This window comes from Pagrus major, chromosome 13 (assembly GCF_040436345.1).
Source record: "Pagrus major chromosome 13, Pma_NU_1.0".
NCBI lineage: Eukaryota > Metazoa > Chordata > Actinopteri > Spariformes > Sparidae > Pagrus > Pagrus major.
Genome location: NC_133227.1, coordinates 17,721,096 through 17,732,500, shown reverse-complemented (window position 1 = coordinate 17,732,500; position 11,405 = coordinate 17,721,096). Strand labels below are relative to the sequence as shown.

Here is an 11,405-nt window from a genome sequence, read left to right as displayed (position 1 = left end):
GTAAAATGTAATTTGTTATTTTATTTTAATATTTATTTATTTTTTATTATACAATTATTATTTATTTTTGATAGGAGGCCCAAGGAACATTCTGTTGTGTGAAAAAAAGGAAAATAAACAGTTAAAAAAAACACCAGGTGTGGTTTTGTTGATCCAGATAAAGGGACGGATCCAGGATTGTTTTTCACACTTTAATTAACAATGCAAATGGGGCATTTTTTAAACATTTTTGTTAAATTCTTAGGTAATAATGCAGTTTAAAAATTAGGCGTATTTAGGTGGCTGGTACCTGTGAGTGAGTACTATTTTATGTGGATCCTAGATCTGGTGATCTTAGGTTATAGTGCAGCAGTTATGGGTGGTTTGAAATTTAGAGTGATACAGGGCTATCGAGTTTGATATTCGATTAGACTTAACTGAAATAAAGGGGACTTTGTGGCTTGGCAGAGGTATGCACTCTACTGACTGACATTCTTGTTTGAATTTGCACATTAATACTGGTTTTGCATCCTGAAATTCATCATTTCTTTTGAGTGAATTGCGTTAAACTACAGTAAGTGCATGCAGTGTAAAAGTCACTGTATCTTTCTTCAATATGTCTTCCTGCCTTTGTTTGATAAGTAATAAGGACTGCACCTACACCAGAATCAAGGAGGAACACAGGATATCTGGTGCCTAATAAAATATTTTTGAGTTTTATTCCAGGTCATGAAAAACATTTAATATGGACCTTTTCAGTCGGTACTTCATGTATTTTTTAATTATAATTCCCCCCCCCCCCCCCCCCCCCCCTTCTCTTGTGTGTGTGTCTGTGCAGCCCTTCTCTAATGGTTTGCAAATTAGCGATGAGTATGACATCCTTCCCTCACGTCACTTACCAACGCAGTCTACACTTGCCAGTAGCCACAAGTGAGTATTACACACACACACACAAACGCACACACACGCACACACACACACACACACAAAGGGACTAGTGGTAACAATCAACTTTTTTGTAGATCGTCTGACAAGGCTTTATTTAAAAAAAAAAAAAGAAAAAAAAAGATGATTAAATACTTTACAAAAGCCTGTTCAATCAATATATCATGCTTGCAAAATCTTCAAGACTCGGTGTATCTAATATCCTGCATTACACTGTGATTAGATTATTTGGCTGCATAACTGTCTAGTCTGAGTGTGGGCTGCTGTCTCAAAGCAGAACTTGGGGAGTGTTTTACTCTTATCAGCTCACTGCTTTTTAAAGCTGTTCCTCTTATACAATCATTAATCTAATGATATTTGACTAACAATCAGTTTGACACTAGCCAGTTACTATTTGTATTTAGCCTAATCAAGTACAGTGTTTGCTACAATCCTCTTCTCTTCACAGATACAGTGTGTCCTTTTAGTCTGAAGTTCTACCCTCCTTTTCTCTGTAGTTTCAGACTCAGGGACCTTCTGCCAGTGTTGTCTAGTATCCTCAGTGAGAAGTCCAGGTTGGAAACAGCTTTGAATAATGATGGCTGAATGTTTAATAGCCTTTTAGCTCCAGGCAGAATTAGATAGGGCATTTCTGTGTATTGGGCTATAGTGGAGGCAGGGTATAGAGCTGTCACTTCTGATGAAGCTTGAGCTGAAAAGGGAAGCTCTGGTTCTACTGAAAAAGTTTAGCGTTGTAAAATATTGTGAGCAACCTCATCTGATGGCTTGACAAATGTGGGCTGAAATTTCTCCCACCTCTTTTGTCTGTGTGCCTTTTGAGACTTCCTGGGCTGGATATCTTGGTCTGTGTTGTAAAAAGATAGGTGACTAAGGGCCATAGATGGCTCATCCACCCCCTTTCTTGGGCTCAGGTGACTCCAACATTACAAATTCGGAGTTGGTAGCAAATCAAACAAGACTGGCAGGTCACTACCCCACACTACAGGAAAAGACAGTTCTTACAGCAACTCCAATGTTCAAAGGGTAGGGCTGTCTTTGCACTTCAATATAAATGTCAGCAGTGGGGTAAGGCTTCTCATACCCGTGCACACAGCAGAGTGCGGATAACAATAAATGGTACAAACTACTTGTACACCAGGATCTGATCACTGCCGGAGTCAATTAAGGCCTTCAGAGCTTTCCCATTATTTATGACAGTTGTTATCCTCATTTGTTTGTCACTGTTAGATTTATGGTCATTTCGACAAGGTGAGACACATATTTGAGAAAGTCTAGGAGGGTTATTTTGGCACATTGGTTTTGTGTTACCTTCCTGTCCACACAGTAACAAAAGGGCACTTTGTTGGACTGTTTTAGCGATGTATTTGCTGACTGGTCTTCCCTCATGGGAGCCTTACATTTACATTTAAGGCATTTAGCAGATGCTTTTGTCCAAAGCGACTTACAGTAATTCATACATTCATACACAGTGGCTGCCATGCAAGGTGCTGGCCAGCTCATCAGGAGCAATTTGGGGTTCAGTATCTTGCACTTCAACATGCAGACCAGGGGAATCGAACCAGCGACCTTTCGATAACAAGCTGCTGGCTCTACCCCTGAGCCACAGCCACCCCTTACCCACACCTGGGGTGCCCTTGAGAGGCTGTGGGCCTCCGGGTGTCTTTTGCAGTCCTCCAGGCAGTGTCACTCCATGGTAGTCCCTTCCTCCTCAGCTGCAACGTCACCTCTGCAGCTGATGAGGGATCACGTTTCCTGATCCATATCTGAAGCTCAGGGGATAGCATATGCAAATAATGATCCATGATAATAACTTCAACAAACAGCCATCACAGCCTTTTGGTTGGCTCCATTCCCATACAGCTCCTTCAGTCTTATGTACGCTCCTTAGGGGTTTTACCAGGTTCAACAACTGTGGAGCGGAACCTCTGCCTGTAGGTCTCTGGATTAATGTAATATTTTTTGAGTATGGCATCTTTAACACTGCCACAATCATGAGCATCATTCATGTCCATATGCACTTACTGGAACAAGGTGAAAACCCCAGTCAGATTTAGCCACCCTACATGCTGCTGAAATCCTTTCAAAAGTTATAAGAAAGTGTTCAATATAGTCATTCTCTGTCTTGACTTTTCTTATCTGGGAGAATCAAAAACTGACCTGATGAGGCAAGACTGGAGGGCTCTGTCATGACAGTGCTGCCTGGGCCTGTGGGCTAGGTTCCTCTGAGACAAGGGTTTGTAAGCCGAGGGTCTTTAGCCCTCTTGAAGTGAGCTCTGGGGATGTGTCAGCCTGCACCTCCAGCTGCAGCAGTGCAGACTCAGGTGAGCATCTTGGGCCTCTTGCTGGCCCATGTTGGCACAAGGATTGCCAGCCAGGTCTGTCAGTGTTGGCTGGCTGACATCTTCACCCTCAGTACCTGTTACCCTTACCTGTGCCATCCACTTGCTCCTCTTGTCCACTCTGTAGTTCCCTAAAATCCACATGATTTCCTCTTCAAATCTACACCCAAATCTACACCCCTGCATTATTCATGGGATGGGGTTGGGGGCAATGAGCGGAAAAAAAACGGAGAAAAAAAGAGAAAATGACCTATGCTATCTACCGGCTGAACCCATCACTGCCTCTACATACAAGGTCACAAGGTAAACTTATTGTCATTTATAAATCACAAGAGTTTAAAAAACAAAACTGTTTGAGTCCTTTGTGCGAAATCTATTTAGAAAATGGAGTGAGGAGTCTGGTGGTATGGCAGTGGATATGTCTGTATTTTTTGCCGGATAGCAGCAGGGTGAACAGACTGTGGCTGGGTGGGTGTTGTCTTTTAGTATCTTTGGGCTTTGTGCAGACATCTCACTTCACTGATGTCAGCGATGCTCTGTATGGTACCAGTGATGTTCTGGTGGTTTTAATCACCCGCTGTAGAGCCTTCCTCTACTGGCCCTGATTAACCATGTCAGTTTGTGATGTTTCCAGTCAGGATGCTTACTATTGTTCCTTTGTAAAAGTTGACCCAAATCCTGCTCTGGAATTTAGCTTTCCTACGTTTTTAAGGATGTAGAGCCTTTTCTGTGCTTTTTTAATCAGGGTGGTGATATGTGATGACAAAGAACAAAGGAAGCTATAACTGTTCTTGATGTCTGGGAGTGCAGTCATGGGTGTACAGTGTGAACAGGAGGGGGCTGAGCACACAGCCCTGGGAGGCTCCAGTGTTGAGCAACGCAGAGGAGGTGCGACTACCAATCCGTACTCTCTCTGGTCTGCTTGTGAGGAAGTCTGAGTATAGTGTTATACTCAAGCCCAGAGTGTTTAGTTTTCCAATCAGCTTCATGGGTGAGATTGTGTTGAATGTTGAGCTGAAGTCAACAAACAACATTCTGATGTAGATGTTCTTATTCTCCAGGTGTGTTTAGACTGAGTAGAAGGGAACAGTCTTCTGTGTGAGTGAGATGTTAAAAATGTCAGTAATAACACTCTGATTGATATATGTTTTTAGTAGATGGCCAGGTATTTTATCTGGACCAGGAGCCTTATTTATATTTACTCGCAGCAGGATTTAACTGACAGTGGCAGGTTCAGGGGGCGGAGTATACTTTACAGCTAAGTCTTAGAGTGGCAGCATCTCTGAACATTTGCTAGTCTGTGCACTCAAAACAGTCCTGTAGGGTTGCTGTACCTTCATCTGTCCACACTTAAACAGTTTTAACTGATTGTTTGACCGTCTTTATCAACTATGAGTAAGTAGGAGAAGTATGAAGAAAAAGTAGATAAGTATAATCTGATAGGCCAAAGTGAAGACGTGGGAGGGCTTTGTAGCTGCCAGGAATATTTGTATACACATGGTCCAGGACATGTCTTCCTCTGGTGGGGATTTGAACATCCTGGTGGAATTTAGGTAAAACAGTTCTGTGGTTTGTTTGATTAAAATCACAAGTTGTTTATTCATGTTGCTGATGGTGCCTCTTATTTCCCTTTACTGAGTAAGCCTGAGTCACATCTCACCTCCACTTAATTCTCCTGCGACCAGACATTAGCCAGAAGAAGGCTTGCATCTCTTGGTTTAAGTCGGGTCAGCTTAGCTCTGATGCCGGCTCTCTTTCCTCTCTTCCTGGGGCAGTCACAGCGCTTTCAGTGATGTTTTGTCCCACTGGTGGAGATCCTCTTGCAGTCTGCTGCACTCAATCCAAACCCCATACTCCCTTTTCTCTATTGTAGGCGAAGTGTGCTTGAGTAGAAGGGGACATAGAGTAAAAGAAAAAAATTGTGAAAAATCATCAAACATGTAGTGATGATTAAAGGAACTACTGGCCGCCGCATTTGCATGCACCGTCGTCAGGGGCCGAGCTGGTAGGCAAGAGAGATAGGTGGTTATTGAAAAATAATTTTATTTTTATTTACAAATAGCAAAAATGTATAAAAAAGTACTTAAGATTAATACAGGGCCCGTACAAAAGTCAACTTAACTAAAGCACTAAATAAACTGAACATAACAGCACAAACTGACCTGAAAAAACTGAGACATGGGGGAACCTATAGCAGCTGATCAGGCCATTTAGAAAACACTGGGGGATAAAGTAGGACATAAACATCTAAACAATAACTAGAATGACCACAAAACATGTTATTAGCACTATCAAATATTGACCAAGCGAAACCAATGAAAGAGCACTATCAAAATAGTTATCTAAGTAAACAATAAAACACTCTAAATTGACAATCAGTACCATTTAAGCAGGCCTGAAGCAGTTGGAACTCGTTTTGAGGGCCGGCCAGACACCTTCAGCAACAACCCCCCAGGAACTGGTCATTTAAAGAAAACTGAATTAACTTCATAAAAATCAGACAACTCACGTTAATGAATATATAGCAAAATCAACTAGAAAGTTAACTAAATGTGTGCACTCCAGAAAGTTAACTGCTGTCAAAAATTTCTAATAAACTGAATATGTTACATGAATCCAAAACCCATGTGTCCAGTTATTTATCCAAGTGTGTACTTTGAGTGTGGTGCTAAAAAATAAAAGTAATCTTAATTAGTAAAATGAAAAAATGAAAAAGCTGCCACTATTGCCGTAGCTTCAATGTGGACTTTCAGCTCCAGAAAGAGCTTAACCCCTTGGTCAGTTACAGTGGTAACTGCGTCTGTGAAGCTAACCTGCTCACTGGCAGGTTTTCTTCAACAAACCCTGAGTTTCCCTCCATCTACTGCACATAGGGAAGAGACGGAGAGGAAGAGGAGGGGAGGTGATGCCTTTTTATTTCCTCATTGATTCAGTCCATATCAAAGCGCGTATCGAGGTGCATTAATTAGTGGAAGTGTGCTGTGTGTTAGAATTAAAATCCTGGCTGTTGGATATTACTTTGTTACTCAGAATTAAGTCCCCCTCAGTTTAGAATAAAACCTGCATGACCTTTATTTATATCACTGTGACTCTGTGCTCACAGACAGCTGTCAGTTTGTTAGAGCAGTTTCACTAAAAAATGTTTGTTGCATATAATGTATGCCTAATCTCAGTTTAAATTGTAAATGTCATTATGAAGCTTTAGAAATGTAGGATCAAAGAATAATTATCTTAACACTCCTGATGTGATTGGGTCACACTGATTGATCATACTGTAATTCATAATGTTGGAGATTATAAATTGTTATTTCTGAGTGAGCAGGATTGTGATGCAACTGCAGAATTTAGTTTTAAAGTTTTCTTTAAAATAGGGTGCATATAGTCTTTATGCGTTTTAATTGAACCAATGACTGTGTTTAAATTTTGTCTCTTGGATGTGCCTTCCCAGTGTATTATTTTGTGGTGCTAAACTAAAGTTCAACTGCTGAATACCCAAAGATTTAAAGGTAACACACACACAAATTTTCAAGACAGAGTTGACTAATCTCAATTCTGGTCAACCTGTCAACCAACATCCTAACGTGTCTGCCTAGTGGCCTAGAATAGAATAGAATAGAATAGAATAGATATACTTTATTGATCCCAAGCTGGGAAATTAAGGTGTAGCAGCAGCATTACACACAGAGACGAATGACAACACAGTGAAATAAAGAGAATATCCTAGACATATTAACATATTAACATAGCAGTATAAAAAATGTAAAATAAAAAGAACAACCTAGACATATTAACATAACAATATAAAATGTAATATAAAAATGTATATATACAGAAAATATGTATAAAAATGTATAAATGAGCAGTGTTGGTGTATACACAAGCAGTATTAATGGTAGTGCAACATAAAGTATAAGGTGCCGTGAACAGATGAGGTGCAGAACAGTGTAAAAAAACATATAAAGTGCGTGGAGACTGTATGTTATGACCAGAGTTTCAGCTGTTATTATACAGTGTGATGGCATGTGGCAGGAAGGATTTCCTGTATCTGTCCCTTCGACAGCGGAGCTGAAGCAGCCTGTGTGAGAAGGTACTCCGCTGTCTGTCTACTGTGTGATGGAGAGGGTGCTGATCATTGTCCATGATGGATAAAAGTTTCTTCAGCGTTCTCCTCTCCACCACTGTCTCAAAAGAGTCCAACCTGAGACCGAGTACAGAACCAGCCTTCTTGATGATTTTATCAAGTCTGTTAGTGTCGCTGGCTCTGATGCTGCTGCCCCAACACACAGCAGCAAAGAAAATTGCTCCGGCAACAACAGACTGGTAGAAGATCTCCAACATCTTGCTGCACACGTTGAAGGATCTCAGCTTCCTCAGGAAATAGAGTCTGCTCATCCCCTTCTTGTACACAGCCTCGGTATTAGATTTCCAGTCCAGTCTGTTATCAATCACCACTCCCAGGTACTTGTAATCATCCACCTCTTCCACCACCTCCCCCCTGATCCTTAGTGGCTGTGAAGGCATCTTCTTCCTCCTGAAGTCAATCACCATCTCTCTGGTCTTGTTGACATTCAGCCTCAGGTGATTCTGTTCGGACCACTCAACAAAGTTGTCTACCAGTGTCCTGTACTCCCCCTCCTCTCCCTCTCTTACACACCCGACAACAGCTGAGTCGTCAGAAAACTTCTGCAGGTGACACGACTCAGAGTTGTACTGAAAGTCAGTGGTGTATAAGGTGAAGAGGAAGGGAGAAAGCACAGTTCCCTGTGGAGCTCCTGTATCACTGACCACCACATCAGACAGGACACTGCCCAGACGGACAAACTGTGGCCTGCCTATCAAGTAGTCAGTAATCCAGGAGATCCATGCGTCGTCAACACCCATCACCTGCAGCTTCTCACCCAGTAGCAGAGGTTGAATGGTGTTGAAAGCACTGGAGAAATCAAAGAATGTGATCCTCACAGTGCCTCCTCCACCATCCAGATGCATATGGGCTCGTTGCAGCAGGTAGATGACAGCATCATCGACTCCTAAATGGGGCTGATAGGCAAATTGCAAAGGGTCCAGATACGTCATCACCTGTGGCCTCAGCTGGGCTAAGACCAGTCTCTCCAGGACCTTCATCACATGAGATGTGAGGGCGACTGGTCTGTAGTCTGCCGGGTCGGATGGTCTCGACTTCTTGGGGACTGGAACCAAGCAGGATGTCTTCCACATCATAGGGACTTTCTCCAGACTCAGGCTCAGGTTGTACAGATGTGCCAGTACAGTAGACAGCTGGCTGGCACAGGTCTTCAGGATCCTGGGTGTGATGCCATCAGGGCCTGCAGCCTTTCGCTGGTGTAGTCTTTCCAGCTGCCTCTTTACCTGGCCTGTAGTCACCGTTGGGCGGGGGTTGGAGCAGATGCCTTCGTCAGAGCATGGAGTGAAATGGAAGTCATGTCATATATACAGGAGTTGATTGGCTTAAAGATTCACCTGGTAGTTTAATTCCCTAGGTTGTATATACATCTTTTCTTGAGTTTAGGTACAGTTTTGAGATTGTTGTGTTTAAATTTACTATATTTGTTGAAGAAGCTGAATAAAGCCACTGAATGCTGTTGAGCTGAGATCCAAATAGATGTCTGAAAATTTGAAATCCACTGTGTTTTTAACCTCTACGCCCCTCTAGTGCAAATAACTGACCACAATATTACTAGATCACATGCTCATGTTTGTAACAGTGGTGGTTGACCATTAAGCTGCAGAGGTGTTCCTTGTTACTGATTGGCCAAAGAATTCCCTGAATCATTCGTAGTAGACGGTTCCTTCATTGTTGCCTGGTTTAATCATTACCTACAAATGACACAACAGTAACAACAGTACTTTGTACTTTCTCAGCACAATAACATTATACTGGAACACATACAATAGGTAAACAACCTATTGCAGCAGGAGGGAAAAAGTGTTTTGCATGTTTTTATAAGTACACAAAATGAAAAGTCTTAATGACTGTGGGACGATGGCTGTGGTCTGTAGTCTGCTTCTGTGGCACTATAAAGAGACTGAAACCACGATCAGTGTGTAGTTTTGAGACCTTTATCCTTTTAGAAAGAACTGAGCACTGAGCAGTACAGAGAGAGGTGAGGGTGTCGCTCAGCTGCTTTTCTCACACACACACACACACACACACATACAGGTTTAATTTTCCTTTCTATCAAGGAAAAGCTATCATCTAATAAGTAGCAACCAAATTACATATTCAGCAGGTTTTTATATGATGTTTTTGACATGTGTTGCTTATTTCCTCCATTTTTACAATGCAATATGCAGTGAACTCAATGTACAATTGTGGTCAAAAGTTTACATACACTTGCAAAGAACATGTATCATGGCAGTCTTGAGTTCCAATGATTTCCACAACTGTCATTTTTCTGTGATGGAATGAGTGGAACACAAACTACTTCCTGGCACAGACTTGTTTCTTCAGCACAGTCCACATGTTCTCAATGGGATTCAAGTCATTCCTTTATCGTGCCGCCAGAGCCTCATCCCACTCATCCATCCTCATCTCCTCGACCTATCTGCTGCGTTTGATACAGTCAGCCACCAAATCCTCCTCTCCACTCTGGCTGAACTTGGCCTTGCTGACTCTGCTCTAACCTGGTTCACATCATACCTGACAAATCGCACCTTTCAGGTCATGTGTAATGGCTCCTTGTCCAAACCCTGCTCTCTGGAAACTGGTGTCCCTCAAGGCTCAGTACTAGGACCACTTCTGTTTTCACTATACACTAGATCACTAGGCTTTGTAATCACGTCACATGGATTCTCTTACCACTGTTATGCAGATGACACCCAACTGTTCCTCTCTTTTTCCCCATCCTCCTACACCCATGATGCAACGCGCATCTCGGAATGATCTTGCAGACATCTCCGCTTGGACAACTGCGCACCACCTCAAGCTCATCTTCATTGATTGCGAGGAACCTCGGCATAATCCTCGATGACAGACTATCCTGCACCCCCAACATCACTGCTGTGGCCCGACCCTGCAGATTTGCCCTCTACAATATTAGCAGGATCCGGTCTTTCCTCACCAAGGACGCAACGCAACTCCTGGTCCAAGCGCTGGTCATCTCCTGCCTGGACTACTGCAACTCACTCTTTGCTGGACTCCCAGCCTCTGCAGCTAAACTGTTGCAGCGTAGCCAGAATGCTGCAGTGCGCCTCATTTCAATCTACCCAAATTCTCCCATGTGACTCCCCTCCTGTGTGACCGCCACTGGCTTCCTGTTAGCCCGCATCCGATTCAAGACGATGGTACTGACTCAATGGAACACCTCGACCCCACATACGCCGCTGCCCCCCCCCCCCCCCCCCCCCCCCCCCCCCTTTCTTGCACAGCAGCCTCTCTGCCCATGTTGATGTAAAAAACACTTGACTGTGGACACTGACACCTGTCTTCCAGCAGCTTCTAATTCATTGCAGACTTGCTTTTTGGTGTTTTTTGGTTGACTCTTGACCATCCTGACCAGTTTTCTCTCAGGAGCAGGTGATAGTTTGTGTTTTCTTCCTGATCATTGCAGTGACACAACTGTGCCATGCACTTTATACTTACAAACAGTTGTTTGTACAGTTGATCTTGGGACCTGTAACTGCTTTGAAATGGCTCCAAGTCACTTTCCTGACTTGTTCAAAAAAATAATGTGGTCTTTCAGATCAATGCTGAGCTCCTTAGACTTTCCAATTAAAGTGTTTGTGGCTGAGTCTAATGGCTGTAAGAGGCCGTGCTACAAAGAAAATTTGAATTTCACACTGTTGATATAAAACAACCAATCTTGCTGCACCTTTATCCTGTACAGCAGCCCAGGACCACAGTACTAATGGAATTGTGAATCTATCAGTGATTGCAGGTTGAATGTAGTAGCTGTGTCAGTGATACTGATTTAAAGTATTGACAAAGTATGGTCACTTTTACAGACCCTCAAACCCTTTCAGCAGTCCTGTGGTAGAACAACAGTGGGGTGTGATGGAAAGGGTGGAGGACGACTATCAGATCCCTTCGTCAAACCTCTGCCTGAGTCAGGCTCCCGTCTGCATCTCTGTACCCAACAGGTACTACTGTTCTCTCCGTATTTTAAACTAACTATGGTGATACACCAG

At 42.8% G+C, this 11,405-nt stretch overlaps 1 protein-coding gene across 1 annotated transcript in view; it reads left to right on the top strand.

The window, feature by feature from the left end:
- Positions 1 to 11,405, top strand: part of cblb (Cbl proto-oncogene B, E3 ubiquitin protein ligase) — a 113,319-nt gene that overhangs the window by 94,229 nt on the left and 7,685 nt on the right. Inside the window, exons 13-14 of the mRNA XM_073479730.1 lie at positions 818 to 909; positions 11,223 to 11,357. Coding sequence (XP_073335831.1) covers positions 818 to 909; positions 11,223 to 11,357 — 227 coding nt within the window. The remainder of the gene's footprint in view (positions 1 to 817; positions 910 to 11,222; positions 11,358 to 11,405) is intronic.